This window comes from Drosophila miranda, chromosome 4 (genome assembly GCF_003369915.1).
Source record: "Drosophila miranda strain MSH22 chromosome 4, D.miranda_PacBio2.1, whole genome shotgun sequence".
NCBI classification, from domain to species: domain Eukaryota; kingdom Metazoa; phylum Arthropoda; class Insecta; order Diptera; family Drosophilidae; genus Drosophila; species Drosophila miranda.
This window is the reverse complement of record NC_046677.1, coordinates 28,430,798-28,450,981: the sequence shown is the minus strand read 5'-3', so window position 1 is coordinate 28,450,981 and position 20,184 is coordinate 28,430,798. Positions and strand designations below refer to the sequence as shown.

The window sequence follows — 20,184 nt, the reverse complement described above, 5'->3', positions numbered from 1 at the left end:
TATCTTTTCATTTATTTTTCTATAGATATATTTCCGTGTTCCCTCGACTTTTAGTTATAGATATTTGTTCTATACTGCATTTCATTTGCATTTCCACTTTTCCCACTCTCTCTCTCTCGCTCTCTGTCTTGCTATCTGCCTCTTTCTTCCTTCCCATCCCTCCTCTTCCCCCCTCTCTCCCACTTTTGTCCTCTTTAATTGCCTCGACTTGTTCTGTATCACCTTTGCCTCTCACAAAACTGCCGTTTCCCCTGTGGGCTTTTCTCTTATCACCTTTTCATACTCTTTCAATTGTTATTCTTTCAGTTTCTTTCTGCTCTTGTTGTTGTTTTTTTGCCTTAACTAACATTAATTTTTGTTGTTTTGCCAATGACTTTTTATTGCTGCTCCCGCGAGGTGAATCTTATCAGGTGGAAAGAGCAAAACAAAGTCTACAACTGCAAACTTTTATAGTATTTTTTGTATTTTATTTGTATTTCTCTTTTCTCTCATTCTTTTTTAATTTTCACACAGAATTAATTTTCAATTGACATTTCCATGATGTTTCAAAGTGCAAAAAAATTCAATTTCGTTTTGGGCTCTTGCTCTTTATCTTCGAAACTGTTTGTTTTTGTGGTTCAGGAGCGGAGCATATCAGAAGACCAGACCTCTGATAAGCAGTCGCGGAATACTATCAGAAAAAAACGAGTCGAAAGTTAGATAAATAAAGTTTTGCACAAGTAGACGCCACAGACTATAAAAATATGTAGAGATGTTCTTACGAATTACGAACTAGTACGACTTTAGGGGTAAAAGGATGGTTTTAAATAGGTTTATTTTTAGTGAGACTTAAAATTGAATAAATTTCATAAATGTACCATTCCAATTTATTATTATATTACATTTATAAGAATTAATTTCATTAGGAGGATGAAAACATTTATTGCATTTCCCCTAAATTTTTTGGTTTTATTTCTAGAATTTTCATAGTCAACGGTCAATGATTAAAACCATTTGTATGTCCAATATCTATCGAATGCTCAAAACTAAATTTCAGAGTCTAACTAAAAGAAGAATTCTTTCAGTAAACGTTTTCTTCTTGTTGGGTTTAAATAATTTCCAACACACATTCTACAAACACTTTCGAATGCATTCCACTCCCCTCTGTACCCTCTTTCGTTCTCTGTCTCTCTCTTTCTCTGTTTATTTCAGAAGAGTGATCTAATCACTTGATTTGATTAAGCGCAAGAATCACAAACGGTAAATGGTCACCAGCCCAGCCCCCCACCGTCTTTTTCTGTGTGATTTTTACTCTTCTACAGACATTATATAACGTCATTTCGGGGGGGCATTAAAACTAATTATTTTTTGTTGTTGTTCAACTGCGTTGAGGCTGCGCTGACGTTGACGTTAACGTCGCTGTCGACCGAATTACACGCACCAAAAAATAAAAAATAAAAACAGAAAAAAAGAGTCGAATGAAGGGGGATGGCAATACATCATTCCGAAGGTCGTTGGCGCAGTTTTTTTGGGCAAATTAGAAACAAAAACAGCAACAAAAGTCGAAAGACACAACAACAACTAAACGACCAAAGCGGGTCGTGCACCTCCTCGCCTCTCCTCAGGAAAATTCAACACAAATTCAATTTGTTAAACATCGAATATTACCACTATTTCTCTTAATATTATTTCTTTTTGCTGCAGGTTGGGCTGTTGTGTTTTTGCTCGATTTTCTGATTAGTTTTTCATAATTTTCAAATTGCAAAATGCAGCAGCAGCAATAAAATGCAACAACAAAATTGCATGCGCACTAATACAAATGCAAAACGCGGGGCGGAGACGCGACGCGACCGCGCAGCACCAAATGGAAACAAACTGTAACGAAAGCACGGCATACGGCGCATGGGGACGACCGACGCCAAACCGATTTGAGCCAGAGCCAGCGGCGCAGAGCAGAGTAAAGCTCACGAGAGAGAGAGAGAGAGAGAGCCAGACAGCGACAGAGTCAGAGAGCAGTGGGGAGAGAGAGCCGACGCCTCTAACGGGCTAAAGCAGTAGCATTGTAGAGTGTGCGGATACCCTCTAGTGCATCACAAGGAACAGCCTTTGGAATGACTTTTAGTAGATAGACAACTTCTCTATAAAACATCAACTCCAGAAATTCATGGAAACAAATTTGAGGAAGGATAGGACTTAAGCGACTTGGTTTCTCAACAATAAGATCTCGCAAGCATAAACTTCTTCTTATATACATATACAATGCACATTTACACGACCATAGCACAGGCATTCCCTTGCTATATACGATTATAGGGCATCAAAACAGCAGCAGCTGACAAACAATAACAGAAAAACCTTTTGGCCCGAGAGACTGAGAGAGAGATCAACAGAGAGAGAGAGAGAGAGAGAGAGAGAGAGAGAGAGAGAGCTTGATTGCCGGATCTTGGCTCTCCACAACTCCAACAGCTGATGGGCGGGCGGGCACTCAGTGGCTGTTGTTTTTGCTGCTGGCCAAAGAGGATCACAACTACCAGAGAGAGCTTTCATTGAGCGTGAAAGTCTTTCGCTTGATCTCTCTCTCTCTCTCTCTCTCTCTCTGCGCAATAATAAATGCATTTGTTTTCGATTTGGTTTATTATTTAATAGGAGAGCGTGGGAGGGTGGGTGCTTTAGGGTGTTTGTCTGTCTGCTGCGTGCATTGAACTTGACATCAGCCGCTGAATGCAATTGTTTTGTTTTTTAATAATTGCGTGAAATTCGAGATTAATTGTGGGTTACGTTACCCTGTGGATCCCAAGTGCTGAGGTGTGAGAATGGCTAATGACCTTCACCCATCCACTTACACTGAGTGGGGTGGGTGGGTGCGGTGTGGAAACTGGCTAAGCGGGGTGGAATGTGGGTCGAAAAAAGATGATGAGCGAGGGATTGCGTGTAAAAGTGAAATATATTTGGGACTGTTGTTGATTTTTGTTACATTTAATTGATATTTTTGGGTGTTAAGAGGCATGAGACATATTTGGTGTTCCCACAACCGAACAGATTTGGGATCACAAGTGAATCATTTTATGTGGATGCTATTTTTAAACACTTTAGCCGCTTTTGACCTATTGTGTAAGGTAATACAGCCAGCAAAAGGAGAAATCCAGTGAAAAATTATCGTTAACTAAAGCCTTTTCTTTGCAAATGTTTTGTTAGCATTTCCCAACCTTTTCAATGGAATATCTTACGTCCAAGCCCATCCCAAAACGCCCCCTTATAACCACTTTTGCATTATAAATCAAATATTTTTGTCTTCATTCAAACAAATTAATCAAAATGCAGGCAAAAGCGGTACAAATAAATCGATAAAAATATAAAATAAATGACATTTGTGGGCGATGTTCCGGAATGAATGCACTAAAACTTTCATTTTTCCGTTGGGAGACACAGAAAGAGACGCAAATAAAACAAGAGGAAAACTGGATCACGAGCGCAGCATGATGTCGATCGTAGGGAGTGAGGAAATAAGTGACAAAAGGGGGGGCAATCTCTTATACAATAAACAGCGTTAGAGTTCGATGAAACTCGGCTTAAATTTGGTTGTTGTCAAGGCTGCAATGTGGAACATAAGAGCAAATACACATCTTCCACAAGGTGTGAATGAGTTCTACTCCATAGTATAATTTATGTAGAAGAGAATAGTCAAAGCAGGTTCCACAGTATGTAAATGTATTTACATACTGCCCACTTTGTAGGGATCTTAAAGATCCAATGACTCTTCTTTTAGACACATCTTTGAAAATCATTAAAACCAAAATTCAAGATCCACTTACCCTATCCGTCAACTGCTCATCGTTTCTTTTGCGTCGCGCTGGCGCTCTTATAATGCGTCCCACATCTGGAGCGTCCATGGTGTTGCCGTGGAGTGGATGATGTTGTTGTTCGCTCTCACGCTCGTTCTCTCTTACGGCTCAGTGGAGACTTGAACCAGCGCGGTTCACTTATACGTCGGTTGTGGGCTGTGCTAAGTGGAGCTTTGAGCATTTAAAGCGGGAATCAAAGCTTCCGGTTATTGGAGATTCACAAATATCGGTGCATGCTCTACGGCTGGCGGCATTTGTTTCTTTTTCAAAAATGTTGGCAGTTATTTGCTTAAATTTGTATGGCAATTCTTTTTAATTCTGATATTTATTTTTGTGATGGAAGCAATTGTTACAGGTTGGCTTTTAGCGGATAGAAACCTGTAATAAACAGAGAAGAAAAACGTTTATAAGGAACCCATTTAAATTCATTGAAAGAGAAAACTATTCCTTAGAAAAGTTCCCTAAGAAGACTATAAACTTATTTCCTTTTATCAAGAAATTGAAAAATTCATTGAAAAGGGCCCATTGCCACCTTTTTCGCTCCGCCCCTTGGCCTTTCCCACGCTTTTCCACTTGTTAGTTCTTGGCCAATTTCCTCCGCTTCTGTCCTCACACTCAGCCCATCTCCTCCTTGTGGCTGCAACAAAGTTTTTCCGCCTCACGTTTTCCACCTTTTCCCATTCGCTGAATAAAATATGATTGAGGTTCAAGGCGACTGAAGGCTTTCAACGGCAACAATGTCAATTTGTTGTTGCCGGCCCCGCCTGGAGAGCTGCGCCTAACGGTTGTTTCAGTGTTGGTAAATTGATTTGAAGTCTGTCGAGTGCAGCTTATTAAATAGTCAAGAGGCAAGCGAAGCCGTGGGGCAGCAGCTATGGCAGCAAACTTGTAGCAGCCGTGTAAAGCCAATCAATTTATAAGAGCGAGGATAAGTGGAAAAAGCTAAGAAAAAGTCAAGTTAAGCAAACATAAGCTTAAGTTTACAGCTGGAAAAAGTGTTGGAAAGCGTAAGAAAAAGATATACTAAATAAAATTGTATAGACACTGCAAAAGTTTGTAAGAAATACTTTTAAAATAGTTTCATCTTCTAAGTTCCTTTTCCAACACTGGCATTTCTTCATTTGCTCTTAAATCTCACACATCAAATGACAACCACATCCTTTAAGCAATTAGCAAAACTTTTCTAATCAATTGAATCAATATTTGACGACTAAAAGACTCTGCAACTTTTCTCAGGAGTAAACTTCATTGAGAAATCATTAAAATTGCAGGCAGGCAGGCAGAGGAAGGCCCCAAATGGCTTCCCATTGTTAGCCAAAGTTGGCTCTGATGGGTGTCGGCCACGTTCTGATGACGTCTGAGCAAATGAATCACTTTTTGCGACTGCAATTTGCACTTATTCATCCTCTGACCGGGAGACAATCGTGCCACCAGATTGATAAAGTACTTATTGTGCCCTGAAATGATTCCAAATGATTTCATTCGGTCTCAAGGCGAATGGGCTTTTATCTTTGTCGGGCAATAAATGTTAGTGGGTCGACTGCACAACCACCTATCCAGCTATCCACCTATCCACGTTAATTAAACAACAAGAAACAAGGAAATACTCGTAATTAATGCGCAAAAAGGTAGCAGCAACAAAAACAATGACTAAGTGATTACAGATACAAAGCGAACGACGAGACGCGACGCGACGCGACGAACGAAACCCTCAAAACCTCTGCTTCAATGAATCCAAAAAAGTGTGGCGCGGAAAAGCGTGGAAAAGCAGCGGGCAAAACTGCAGCAAGCAGCCAAACAAAAGAAGCAACGACAGACCCTCTGGAAAATGCAAGCCATGAAGTTGAAAATGTACTTCTTCTCCCTGTTTTTTGGGCTGTGATGCCGCGCCGATTGCTGCATTTTCCTTTGCATAATTTTCCACAGCTATCGGGGCGGGGGCAGGGCATCATCAGGTGACTAAAAGTTGCGAAAAATCTTCAAAATTGCAGATGAAGTTTTCCCATTTTGGACGTGCCGTAGCTCGAAGAGGGTTTGGAGATGGGAAAAAGGTACAGATGATGAGGGTTTCGGGTAACTTAAACGAAATTATTTCATTTTGCATGCTTTAATAAAGAAATATATGCAAAATGTGGGACTCGGAATGGTTGTGGAAAGACAAGGCTAAAGGTAATGGAATTTAAACAAATATCATGATTATAGAGTGTGATTTACTTGAACGAAATGAATAGATAATGGCCTTAATGGCGAAAGGTTGGAGGATTTTTTTCTACTTTTATCTTTGTCTTTCGGTCAAAGCATCTTCGTTAGATCTTTATGTTTTATATAGGAATAAAACCTTAAAACGTTACCCAACTTTAAGTCAACAAAGTTATTTATACAATTTATGTAGATTGCAGCAATCAGATTTTCACTACACAAAAAAAAACAGACATCACAGAACTTCCACGAATTTATAATCCCAATCAGCACTAAATTGACAGTATTATCATTTTGTTAACTTGTTTAACTACCCCGTTTAGGGTTCGACGCAGAAAAAATAAACAACCTATAAATAAATGTTGCCTTATTGGCATTCGAGCGAGTGAGTAATTTATCAACAAATTTATCAGCCGAGCAGAAGTCGACACCGCGGACTGAGGATTGGGGCTTTGTCTGGCTTTCTTCTGCAGAATTTGATCTTCAATGCAGGTTTTGAGGAGCCTTTTATAAGGTAAACATGAGATGCATTACCATCACTTCAAATGCTTCACTATACAGCTTTGAAGAGAAAATTAAGCAAGAAAGAATGAATATTCAACTGCTTAAATTATGTGTTAAAACTCTAGATAATAGGTAGAACTAAGGAAATATAATAAATGATAAATAAATAGATTGAATGATAGATAGAGCCTTTCAAACATGGAGCTCTCAGAATCTCTCTCAGAGGCTCCACCATTGTATCACATATCAGATCATCATTCGAATTTCAGACCTTTAGCATTAGAGCAATGGATCTTCCAAAAGGAGTCTCCCCAGAAAAAAGCTGCCTTCCATTCTTTTATTCACATCATAAATATTATTTCCCATCAAATTCGATTTTGTCTTTAATTTTCAGTGCAAAGTCAGACCTTAAATCGATTAGTACACTGGCTGACATAACCGTATTTCATATGCGGACATTGTTGAGTGATTTATGCGGTAGATATTTCATACAATTGGATTTTATTTTTGATTTTTATTTGCCATTTTGTCTATTGATTAGATTGCCAGCGAGACACACACGAGAGCACTCGTACACGTACTAGTGGGGATTTTTATCTCTTGACCATCTATACCCCTCTCTCTCCCTCTCTCACTATCTCTCCCTCCGTTGAGATACTCTTTCTCTGTCACTTTTTGCGGTTATTATTGTCAGGCTTTGAGAACAAGTTTTATTCCATCGCTTTGTGTTCTCGTGTCTGTGCCTCTCGTGTGAGTCAATTGACCCAAATTGTTGGCTCCGGCTCGGGCTCTTTTGTGGCTGCCCCGGCTCTCGGGCAACAGCAGCAGCCGCCTCTCTTGTTTGGGGCAGACGTGTCGTTTCTGCTGTTCTCAGCACGGACACCCCAGATACCCTGTACTCCTGGGGGGCCAAAGGTTGTGGGGTTCTCTCTTAGGGCCAAGAGGAAAGGCTCGAGGATCGACTATCTAGACCCTAGGATATTTGTGGAGGGAGCTCTTTTGCAATGGCTTGCTGCTGTCTACGGAAATCTTACAGATGTACCTTTTCTTCTGCCTTTTCACTTTTCACTCTATTAAAATCTCATTTCACTTTAATTTTTAGCACACAAAAAGTTCTTTCTCTTTCCAGAGGGTATCCAAGCGTCGTTCCACTCACTTGCACACTCACTTTTTCTGTTAGTTTCTTGTTCTTTTCTTTTTAGTGGGTCGTCTTAAAACGAAAGGCAGTTGAACTCTGTCAAAATGATCATCCGAAAGAGCTGTGGCGCTGTGCGGCTGTGGGGCTGTGGAGCTAATGATGGAGGTCCGATGATGTTGCGTCGCACGCGCTTTTTGCAAATCTCTCTCTTATCTGATTGGATCAAATCAGATCTGAGAGGGGGTTATCTTAATTTTGGAGACTAATGAATGCTTAATTTTGACTTGAGAAATCGGTGTACATCTCTGTGGTTATACCTCTGTCTCTCACAGCTCAAAGTGCACTGAAAAAGTTTCGATACTTCTGTCTGGTTTGACTTCTGTTCGAATAATCTTCTGCCTCAAAAGGGTACTCATGATTTCCTTTTGCCATTTCAAAGTATATATTTTTCGTCTAAATTTGGCCAATCTTTAACGATTCAAGAGTAAAGACCTCCCTCCATGCTCCACTGAATGCTCAGCCAGCGGAGATTCAATATGGATTCTAAGCGTTTCTTGGGGATTGAACCATTAAATACAGTTTATGGCTGGGGTAACCATCGCATACCTAGACCCCAGACCTCAAGGCCACTCTGTGGCAGCCTCTCCGTTGGTCACAGCATTTGCATCATCTCCGTGCTTCTCCTAAACATTTTATGGATCATTTAGCAAATGACGATAGGAAAATCAGAGGAAAACCCCAGCAAAAATCAAGCATCGTGAAAAATATTGCAAGCTTTAGTTAATTTTTATGGTATATGTATTTTGTTGGAGGGGGGGGGGGCCTTTGACTCTTTACGTGCGAAATGAGTTCAACGAATTTCTGTGTCAACAGTTTGCAAAGTTTTTTCTTTTTTATTTTTAGTGCTGACTCGATTTTTAGGGGGCAGACAGGCGGGCGGGCGGGCAATCAATGAACCCAAAGATGCAACTCAATCAAGTGGAACGAATATTTCTCTTTCGAAAATTATCTAAGAAGCAACAGGACAGCCACCAAAATAATTGCTCTTAACGCTCCAAGGCATCGCCTTAATGAGTTTTTGCTGCAAACAGGCCACAAAAAAATCAATCCTATGGGTAGGTGGTAGGTGTAATGGCACTCTGCTGCAGGAAATTCGAAATGGCAAATACTTTTTTGGCTAATTTTTAACGTTAATGGGTAAGGAACAAGAAAATATGTAAAATTCTGGTTAAGGTAATTGAAGGCTGTACGATTTGGTTTTATTATGATGAATAATTAAGAAGAATAACGAAAAAGGCAAACAAAGAAAACATGGTAATGGAAAACTGAACAATTTACTAAATTGCTAACGCAATAAACGGATCCTTTTAATACTAAAAGAGTATCAAAAGAAAATCTAGAGAAATATACAATACAATGAGAAAAGGACTGACGCATTGACTTTCAATGAATCATAAACTTGTGTACAAATTTACACCAGAAAAACAAAGATAAGATCCTTTCCATAAACTAAAATCTTATTTCTAAAAATATTTAAAAAGTGCCTTCGAAAATTGTATGATAGCAATAATTGTTCACCCTAAACAATTATCTTATAATTTTTTAGAATCAACAGAAGTTATAATTATTTAATTCTATTTAAAAACATTCTTTTAAATTAATGATTTATTTTTTTATTTATTTAAAAAAAAATATTTTTGTTCTTATAATTTGATATAATTTTAAGTATTAATTTTGTACTATTTTATTTTTGAACTTATCTTTATTTTAAAAATTTGTTCATATATTTTTTTGTATGAAAATATTTTTCTGGATTCTTGGCTCAAAGCACATGCCACAAGCCATTTTAGTTTATAAAAATTTCAATTTTAGTTTAAATTCTAGCATTCCATCCATTAACCCAGCTGGACAGTGTGTTTCAAATAAAAATCCCCAGCCGAAAAACGCCCACCAAACAAATAATTTACCAAAGGGGCATCCCATTAAAGCGGGGGAGGGGGTTCCTGGAGAGTGATTTGTAGTGGAGTTTAGATTAAGATAGAAATGGGGCGGCTGGGGCGGGTGTGTGCTGGCAAATGCAATCAAAAAGTGCCTCAAAAAGGGGCGTCACACGAAATTTGAGACTCAAGAAAGAGTGGAAAATGAAGCTGAAACCGCGACTGAAATTGAAACTGCACTCAAGCCAAAACTCAGCTGGAATCAAGCTAAAGAGGAGCATGGAATGGGAGGCAGTAGCCAGTAGCTGGCTGCACGATGTCTGCTGCGTGGCTGCATGTTGCACGTTGCACGTTGCGCGTTGCGCGTTTTATCTTTCGCCTTCGTCGCCTGCGGCACAAGTGTTAATAAAATGTTACAGTTAAGTTGCCATAACACATGTGGCTGTGGCTGTGGCGGGGCAGGGCCGGGCAGGGCACTCTATGCGGCAGAAATATTTTCCCAAATGGAATGCAAAGTGAATTGCAACCAAATGTGGCAAGATGATTGCAATTTCTTTTCCAATGATTGGCACAGCATCCCCTGGAGGGTGGCACTGCATTTAGGCGGAGGGGCGTTTCAGGGAGGGGAGGCGGCGGCAACCTGAGTTGCATCTTCGTTGAGGCACAACACATGCAACAGCAGCACAACAGAGGAGCACAAAAATTTGCATGATCTGTTTTGCCCATATGCAAAATATGTTTTTGCACTGCAATGCACTGAGAGAAATTGTTGTCAAGGAAACAGAAAATATGAGAATTTAAAAAAGAACAAATATTTAAATATTCTTTAAAAGAGATTTGTATACGATTGCCATAAATTCATTTTGTGCTCTCTTTTTCAGCAAACATTCTCTCAGTGTAGTGCCAAAATTATGCGCATTTTTGCCATTAGGTGTTGCCCTGTCTAGGGAAAACCTTAACTCTCGAGAGATCTCTTTAAACAACAACAATAATAAATGCCAAAAAATTTAAATACACATGTGAAAAAAGGGGCAGAAGCAGAAGAGAAAGAGAGATGTAACGACGCAACAGAAATAATTCCACATCCAAAGAAAAAGACAAAGACAATGGGAGGAGGAGGAGGCTGCCAGAAACGAACGCATTGCAGAAATTTACACGGAAGCAAGCCACCAAAAAAAATCCAGAAAAAACACACAAATGAATACGAAATTTATGCAATGGAAATGCCTTTTCAATTTTCCAAGGAAAGTGCACAGCGAGTAGGGTGTAAAGAAAAGTTAAATGAGCGTTAAATTGGTTTGAAATGCAGCCCGCAAATGGAAAATGGAAAACAATAAATGCTGCGAAATTTCGAGGGATATTCCATTTAGGGCTCTAAATACAGGTACTCTCAAGACAAAAAAAAAAAGAAAAAAACAATTATTAGCATTAGCATAAAAGGTACTACGAGTGCTATCATGGGTTCATTGAACCCCTTTCCTCGCCATCTAAAGAAAAATCTCTGTTGCCATTTGACGCAACATTTGAACGCAGAAACAACAAAAGCAATAGAAAACATAATGAAAAGCAAACTTAAATCATAAAAAAAGCCCACACAGAAAAGAAAAGAAAAAGAATGGCCCCAGAATGGAGAGGGGAAAAACTTAAGAACCCAAGAAGCAATGAACTGCTTTATAAAGTTTAAAACAAAAGCCAGAAGTCGCAGCAGAAGTAAAAGAAAGAACTACAAAAGCATATTCCAGGGAAAAATGACGTCATGACAGATCGTTGGCCAATTTTCAGGCACCAAAAGTGTTAATTATATATAGCATATATCTCACGATGGCAATTAGTTATCAGCCGAGTGGCGAAGCCATTTTTTATCAGCAAAAAGAGTCGCCAAATCGACGCTGAACCATCGAATGGTGGCAATAAAAGATGTGTCACGGGTCTCAGATGTTTGTGGCGCCTCGGGGCATGTATTATCAACAGTTATCGGCGGAGATATATGATCCGTTTGATTATGAAACATATGTTGAAAAGGCCTGGCTGACAGAGGATTGATCAGGGAATGGACTGAAAGATGAAATCATCAGAGATCAGTCGTTAAGCAACTGCTAGTCGGACTGATCAAATAAAGATAACTTTAAGAACATTTGTTTGTGATAATCCATCTTCTTTAATAAATTTCCCATATCTAAAGTTTTGTCACATTAATTGCTATGATCTTGACCCAATGCTTGCAGCAAACATTTTAAGCTTCAAAGATCACTGATCACCCCATTATAAACATTATTTTTAATGGCTATCTTATGAGTGTGTGGGATCAGTTGGGGATCTTAAACAGCAGCTGTTCGAATGAAGTAAACAGCAGTTAATATAATGATCTATTGATATGTGGATGATTAGAGGTGAAGTTTACAAAGATGAACAGGGGAAAAGGTATTCTGCTTAGAGAAAAATATCCATAGATTTCTTTTGAAGAACCCAAACCAAAGAATGTTTTCCCCACTCTACTGGGAATTTTCTCTTCTGGGAAGTAAGCCAAGCATACATAAATCAGAGGTCTTAAGGTCTTTGGCACCACACTAACGCGCTACATTAATGCTCGGGATCGGATGCACAAGCGAATGCCTGTAACGCAACACTTTGATGTTCCGCTGATAAGGGTTCTTTTCGTTGCTCTAAAGATCCATTCAGTAGATCAAATTTTGTATCATCTTTAAATTCCCTCATCAGACGATCTACAGCCTGATGTCTGAGTGACCTTGGATTGATGACAGCCACTGCAACATGCATGATCAAAGTGCGTGTTAGCCCCACCTGATCACATACGACGTGTGTATCTACATCTAGAAACACAAAGTATATTCCTCCATCTAGTCACACATATCATCATTGATTCAACGCACACACACAATCGACCGATCGTTGATCAACAAACACAAACAACCATAAAAGTAAGATAAGAACATAATAGTTATAGAAAACCAATAAGCAATAATCATTGATTGTATAATCGCATCGCGGAGAGGGCCCAAGCGAACGCTGAACCCAAAGATAAGCAAAACTGTGGGACACATCCAACCATTGACCCGCTTTAAAGTAGCCTTAACTATCTTTAGATTTGGGTAATATTCACCACAGAAAAGGCTGCCGCTTAGTGCCTCTTTCAAATGATAAGGTAATCCTGCTTTTGTATCTTTCATTCAACAAGCCCCAGCTGGATTACCCCCCTGACAAAAGCTGCCAACGGCATTCATTCCTTCAACAAATCTGGCAACAGCATTCCTCTAGCATTCAAATATGCAAAATGTAATTAATATGAAGAGCAAAAAGGGGCAAAAAGAGGCAAAAAGAGGCAAAAACAAACGCTTCTGGTTGTGGGTCTACTTCTGTTTCTGCTGTTAGATCCGTCAGGTTGCACACACAACACACACGTCAATGGCAGTGCAACAGAATCACATCACAGAATTCGCAGAGCCAGTGTCCGGAGTGGGGCAGGGGCAGGGGCAGGGGCTGACAGCTGGCTCATATCAAATAACCTTCATGTTGGACGAACCGGTTGCAAATATCTACGACCGAGTACTTATATAAAATTATATATATACTAGACACTAGATGTAGGGCTATGTGTGCGCGTAATAAAATTAGAAAATGCAGCCCCACAGAGTCTGCGAGTGACAGAGAGCGAGGAAGGAAGCATCGCTGGCTGCAACCCACCAACAGAGCTGCAACAGAGCGGAAACTGTTGGCCTGTTGGCTGTTGTTGTTGCTGTTGGCCATGTTCGGGCACTTGGCTGTCGGCCGTTGGCAAATCTCCGGTCTTGTTTGAACCATTTCTTGACACTTGACAAACTCGGCTACAGGGTAGCTCACGGGGTAGATTAAATGCCGGCATGCTGTGATTGTGTGCCCCAAAGATCATCAGCAACAGCAAGTTTTATGTGCACAAAACTTTTGCCAGAAGTTGCACCATAAAAAGTGGCAAAGTTTCTTTCGGTTGATTGTTTTTTATCAGGCTTATTTATGGTTTATATTGTTGGAACTTTGGACCTTTGGAGTATTCAAAGTTTAAGGTGTTTAAGGAAAAATTTTTTTGCAAAAATGTACAAGTACAAGTAAAAATGAGGTATTTGTTCATCAGAATCAATGAATTATCAACTGAAATGTCTCATATATTCGCTATATAGAAAGTATCTTTTAAATTTACGTCTCCTGCTGTTTTTTACTCTAATTTCCTTGTCCTTTCCAGGGTATTCCCCAGTCACATTCATTCCTTAACCTTCTCCCTTTTCCAGTTACATTTAATTATGCAAATCCCTCAACAATTGGCATATAATTACGTATATCAACACCCACACACACACATTGGGTTCCACTCTTATCGATATGGACAAGGCTGTTTGTCGGGGCCCACAGGGGGCGTTGTCACCCCATTAAGTCGTCCAGAAACAGTCACAAAAGTCACTTAAAAAAGCGAAACAATTGTTAATGCATGGAGGCACGAGTACGAGCACTCGAATGGACACTTCATTAGCAAACCTCAAACAAACCGCAATGAGATCGTATGAACACATGACGCACATGCCGCAAGCTCAGAGACTAGAGATCTTTAGTCATGTGTGCTCAGAGACTAGACCCCTTACTCCATTTAAGACAACCACAGATCTTTACTCATTTCTGCTCAGTGACGGGGGATCTTTACTCATTTCTGGATGGGGCTGAGAGATCTTTGCCAATTTCTGACTAGAAACCAGAGATCTTTACTCGTTTGATATCGGGATAGGAATATACTATACTATAATACTAAATATTATAATACTAAATACTATAATACTAAAATTTACAAATTTAAAATTAATATTAAAGAAATTTAAAATAAATAAAAAATCAAACTAGATCCCAATAAAAAATTAAACAAAAATAAAACAATTAAAAAATATATAAAAAATTAATTAATTTTTTTTGTATATATTTTTGTTTTGTTTTCTTTGTTTAAAATTTTGTTTTCTTTTTTATTTGTTTTTTTTTCTCTACCTTATAGTTTTATTCAGAGTTTAAGCTTCAGAAACCAGATATCCCTCCACAGTTCAACCTAGAGACGACAGATCTCCCCCCTTTTTCCACCGAGCGACCTGGGATTACTCATTACTCTACTCTGAGAGCTCACAGATCTCTCCACAACTAAGCCGATTCCCCGAGAGAGAACCCACACAAAGAAATGACTAAAGATGCAAGATTTGTTCAGACCTTGTCTGATAATCTCCTCGAAATGATGAATGCGGTGCCCGGTGCTGGCGTGCGTGTGCGTCTGGGCCCCCCCACAAAAGACTCAAAAGCAAACAACAATCCACTTAAGAGCTGTACATAAATATCAATTAAATGGTTTCGCTCAGTCTTCAGTCTTTTTGGCCACTGAACTTTTGTTTGTATTACAAAATAATTTCAAGTTTAAGTGGTTTTTGAACCGTGAAAAGCAGGCAGGCATTCCGTCAAGCCACCTGAAGGTCATTTGTCTTCTTAAAGATAGTTTTGTGGGTCACACACACAGCCAGTTGCAGTTTCTCCGTTGCCACAGTCCTAATTAAATGTCACAGAAAGTTAAACACTAAACGACAGTATAATCAACATCCACATCTACAATTCAAACTTCAATCCCCAATCCCCGACTGGCAGAACCAACAATTGTGCAATTGTCACTTTTGAAAGTTCGGGGGAGTGCACTGAGAGAAAATACAACCAGATTTTAATTAAATATTCGGTTCCTCAATAAAAAACATTCAAACGAAAGACAATTTTCTTCGATCTTAGCATAAATGTACTCCATTCTCGGAGCAAATATATTGGTATACATTTTCAGATATAAGTTACACTTTCAGGGGTTTTTTCTCTAGGTGTACGAGTGGTTCCAGAGTCGACCTACTTTTTCCGGGGCTGTTGACTTTAATTTTGGCAAACGAAACTCCCAAAATGTGCTAGAACACACGCTCGGGAGCACCAATTCATGATATTTCAATTTGCATGTGAGACAGAGCAAACCTTTGGGAATTATTATTTATTTTTTTGGTTTTTGACAAAAGTTCGATGAGCAGAACGATCAGCCTCTAGAGAAGAAAGTCCCTAGCTTTCAGTCCAGGAAATGGCATAATGACGCGGGGAATGGAATAATAAAGGCAAAAGAAAAAGAAAAAATTGCTCAAGTGAGTCATTAAGTTGGCTAAAAGTGTCGTCTGTCTTCCAGTCTTTGTCGTTCGCAGTCTTCCCTTCTTTCTCTGTCTTTCGTTCTTCCATTCTCTGTCTGTCTCTCGTGCTTTTGTGGAAGCAGCCATAAAGGAAGCACACTCCACAGACACACTCTCTTTGCCACTCAAGGGGCAACCTGGCCCAAACACCTTGGTCCAGAAAATACTCGTAACAGGAACTGCAGTTTTTGCTGTGTATTTTTTTTGCTTTGTGTGTGGCAGGGAATTTTAGGGAACAGCTATAGAGGATTTCCTTTGTTCTTTGCTGGCGAGAGAGACAAAGAGGATGAGGATGATGTAAACGGGGACACGAGTCATGGAGTGCAAGAGTGGACGAGGAGTTTTTGTAAATTCTGCATAATTTTATAAGAGATTTCAGGGAATTTCCTTTAATTTATTTCAATTATTCCAATGCCAATGTTCCCTTAAAACAACAGCCAGAAGAAAGCATCTATAAAGCCCATAAAGGCCTCGAGCGCATCGTCAAAAAAGTTTAAGGGAAAGCAAGAACAGATCATAACTTGAGCCGATAAAAGATATGCTATGAAATGCTGAGATATAAATCGTTTTATAACTTCCTGCAAATAATTTTCGATATGGTTCAGAAATGGTTAATCGATGATGAATCAATTGAATGTGAATCATTTACAGTCATTGCGATTTTTACAATCGTTAAATCAAAAATGAATCGGTAACAATTGATCTTTGAAATAGTTACCGATCATCAGCATGGTTTCCTTTCAAATTATTTGGATGATTCCCATAATGGGTCTTGAATCATGTCCCTAACTTCTTGTATCCGAGATTCCTGGACCATTTATCATATAAGTACTATATGTTAATATTTCTGCTAATATTTCAAATGAAAATTGAATGCAAGAGCCCCCCAAAACTATGACGGAATACCTGAAAACTTACAGAATTATTTATGAGTAAAGTAAAAGCGTAAATTCCTAATGAATGCCGCTCAAAATCGGTTGGGTATCGGCTGGTAAGCCAAATTCAATTGAATTTTGAATAGTTTATGAATGAATTTTATCCTAGAACACCGTCACACACACCACAGCGCCATCCTCTGCAGTTTGTTACTTCCTCTTCCCTCTCTGCTCCTTTCTGCCTTCCTTCTCCGTCACCTTTCTTAGTTTGTTTACTCTGGCAACTTTGGCAGGAAGCAAACTGCTGGCAAACACGACGTTGCCCACCCAAAAATTATGCAGACGACAAAGACAACGCCACAAGGGAGAACGCAGGTAGGGAAGAAGGAGGAGCGCCACCTGTGGGGGCGGGTGAGGGGGCGTTGTCAACATTGTCAGACGCTTTGCCACCCGCAAAAACCGAAACCGCAGCATTTACGGAGAAAACTGAAGGAAATGAGAAAGAAAAACGTCAACTACGAGAACTACGACTGACAGACAGTGGTCTGAGCCTGGTCTAGGGCAGGTCTGGGGGTCTAAATTGAGTTGGCATTAGTCAAACCAAACAGAACGCTAGAGGATTGTCTGGAAGAAGCACCACAACTGCGTGGACTCCACCTCCCACTTCTGTGGATTGTTCCTCCTCTTAAAGAATACTAAATTATAGCCAAGAAATGCTAACAGAGAGGCACCCAGAGAGACAAAGTCTTCAGCCATCTCTTTTCTTTTTTTTTTAACTATATCAAATGTTTTTTTTATTTTCCCTCCTCGTCGCCAGATACGATACGTGTGCCGCTTCTCACGCTCCAGCTTTAGTTTCTTTCGGAACAGATGTTGGCAGAAATATTTCTTATATGCTCCGCTCCGCCCCGCCCCGCCCCTGCAACTTCTGTTGCAACAACCAGACAGCAGACACAATCGCGTACTCACATGTGAACAATCTATACGTACGAAAAGAAAAAAAGCCCAGTTCAAAGTTTCGATATAGAAACAAATATTTTATATAGTATTTTTGCGATAGACATCGAAGGGGCGTGTGGGGGGAGGGGCAGATACCCCAAGGAATTGTCTGGACATTGGAAAAGTCAATAAAAATGCCCGACAGTCAATGGAAATCAAGTGAGAATGGAATTTGCGAAAACAATTTTATGGGAGTGAAAAGAGAGAATAAAAGGATTCGACATTTGATGGGGAAATGTAAATGTTTATGGTTTCAACTTTAAAGCGAAGGTAAACGATAAAGTACTGTGGGAAATGATGCAAATGGGAAACAGGATAAGTATCTTGAGTATCTTCTGATTGTTTATTGTGGAATGGGAATGGTCTACTAGGAATAGGTAAAGCTCATTGACAGTACTGCAGGATGAGCCACTGATAATAATAATTAATTAAAAATCTAAAAATAAATCAAATATAAATAAATAAATTATATATATTTACATTCTGTATGGACAAATAAATTGTATGATTGAAATATATTTTTAAGAAAATTTGATGAAATATTAAAAGGTTTTTTTTTTTAAATTATTTATAATTTTAATTTATAATAATATGATTTAATTTATTTATTTTTTGTTTTATTTGATACCCTCAATGTTTCTCATTTCTGGAAATAAATATCCCATCAATATAATTTATAAACCATTATGTGTGAAATTACCTTTCAATAACTTAACAGACTCAACAAAATAAATCAAACATTGCAGTCCATTTATTTCTCAACAATAAAACTTCTGATAATTGTATGCAAACACACAATAAAAGCAAGAAATTATACAGGGAAGCCTCTCTTTCGTGAAAATCTCCAAAATACGAACCAATTTCAATTCCCCATAATTTACCGGTAAAACAATTACTTATTTATTTATTCCCTCAAACGAATATCTCTAATGCAGTCATCACAGTCTCCCCTAAGAGGGTCTTCACTGTACTTTTTATGCCACTTTTGTTATCTGATAAACCAGAAACAAGCTTTTGCCATTCGATTGAAACACAAGTTATGAATAATTATCCAAAAAAATATAATCAGTTTTGCATATAAAGCGATTAATAAGCCAATAATTGAAAAACAGACACCAAAAAATCATTATTTGTTTATCATGAGGTGACAACAAATTAAAGACCGGAGGCGAAGCTTTAAATACTCTTCTATAAAAAAAAACAGTTTTATTTTTTAATTAATGGAAAAATATCCATAGCTTCCGAGTGGAGTGAAAATCATCCTAAAATTTATACAAATTTATGTATTATTATTATTTTTAATTTTTATAGTATTGTATGTCACATACGACTTGCTTAATGCACAATCGTTTCCATGGAATCAACTACATATATTGTTTTCTACGAAAATGCATGAATTTTCATAAACAGATGGTCAGATGTTTGTTTCGGATCCTTAGCATATGTTACAATGCACACTCAATGAGACCATCAATTCGTGGCAAAACATCTGCTCAAAATCCACAATACCCTCGGTTTCCAAGGGTATCCAAGAGCCCAGCCAAAGCTTTTCTGTTACTTTGGTAAATCATTCAATCGGATTGTTGGGAGTAAATAAACAGAAAAACCACGTACAAAAATGCAGTCCAATAAAAGCAACACTAACCATACAAAAAAAAAAAAAAGTTAAAACAAAAAAAAACGTCTAACAAATGTGGAATAATTTGAGTCGTCGCGTCGAGACCGAGAGACTGAGAGAGCATAAAACGCAGTCAAACAGTCAAATGCCATTTCCGACTGCAGTCAGACATGAAAAGCAACAACAACTACATGGGAAAACGCAGGCCAAGTCGGGCCTCGGACCCCACCAGACCTGGACAGACCCCAAAAACCGAACAGACCGACCAGACCGACCCCCGCTCGAGAGCACGTGGCTCCCCAGACGGAAGCCAGTGGCCAGGCCAGGCCAGGCCAACACATCGGAATGGGTGCGGTGCAGTGCGGAAGGAGGAAGGGGAATAGAGGTGTGTGTATTGCTCTCTGGGGCTGGGCAGGGGGGTGCCTCTGAGGCATAGGCTACCGCTGGAATGGTCTATTCTACAGTCTGTTCGAAATATCCATAAAGTAAATGAAGTAAGCGACGTTTTGTCATGCCTGGTAATCGTAGAAGTAAAAGGGTGTATTGTGTTTGTGGAAGCAGTAGGAAGCTATCATCTGTTTACCCAAAAAAAAACTATTGGGTCTGGGAAAGGCCTTAGATGAATTATAAGCTGAAAGATCCAAATTCGTGGGTGTAGAGTTCTTTGTATGAATTCCTGGCTCTTTAAGTTTTTTGTTACTTATTTACCAACATCTAGAAATAGTTGTGGCATCTCTAATATCAACGATAATGTTCCAAAATGTTTTATAATCATAAATAAAGCCTCAATCTATTCATCTAACAAAAAACAACAAAATTGGATAAAACTTAGGTCAAAATAGGGTTATATTCATAGGCAATTAATCTCT

At 39.0% G+C, this 20,184-nt stretch overlaps 1 protein-coding gene across 3 annotated transcripts in view; it reads right to left on the bottom strand.

Annotated features, from left to right (window-relative positions):
• LOC108162769 (mitogen-activated protein kinase-binding protein 1) overlaps nt 1-20,184 on the bottom strand; it is an 84,008-nt gene that overhangs the window by 41,767 nt on the left and 22,057 nt on the right. For all 3 annotated transcript variants that reach the window (XM_033394086.1, XM_033394088.1, XM_017297661.2), the window contains exon 2: nt 3,792-4,199. In XM_033394086.1, coding sequence (XP_033249977.1) covers nt 3,792-3,869 — 78 coding nt within the window. In that variant the 5' untranslated portion in view covers nt 3,870-4,199. The remainder of the gene's footprint in view (nt 1-3,791; nt 4,200-20,184) is intronic.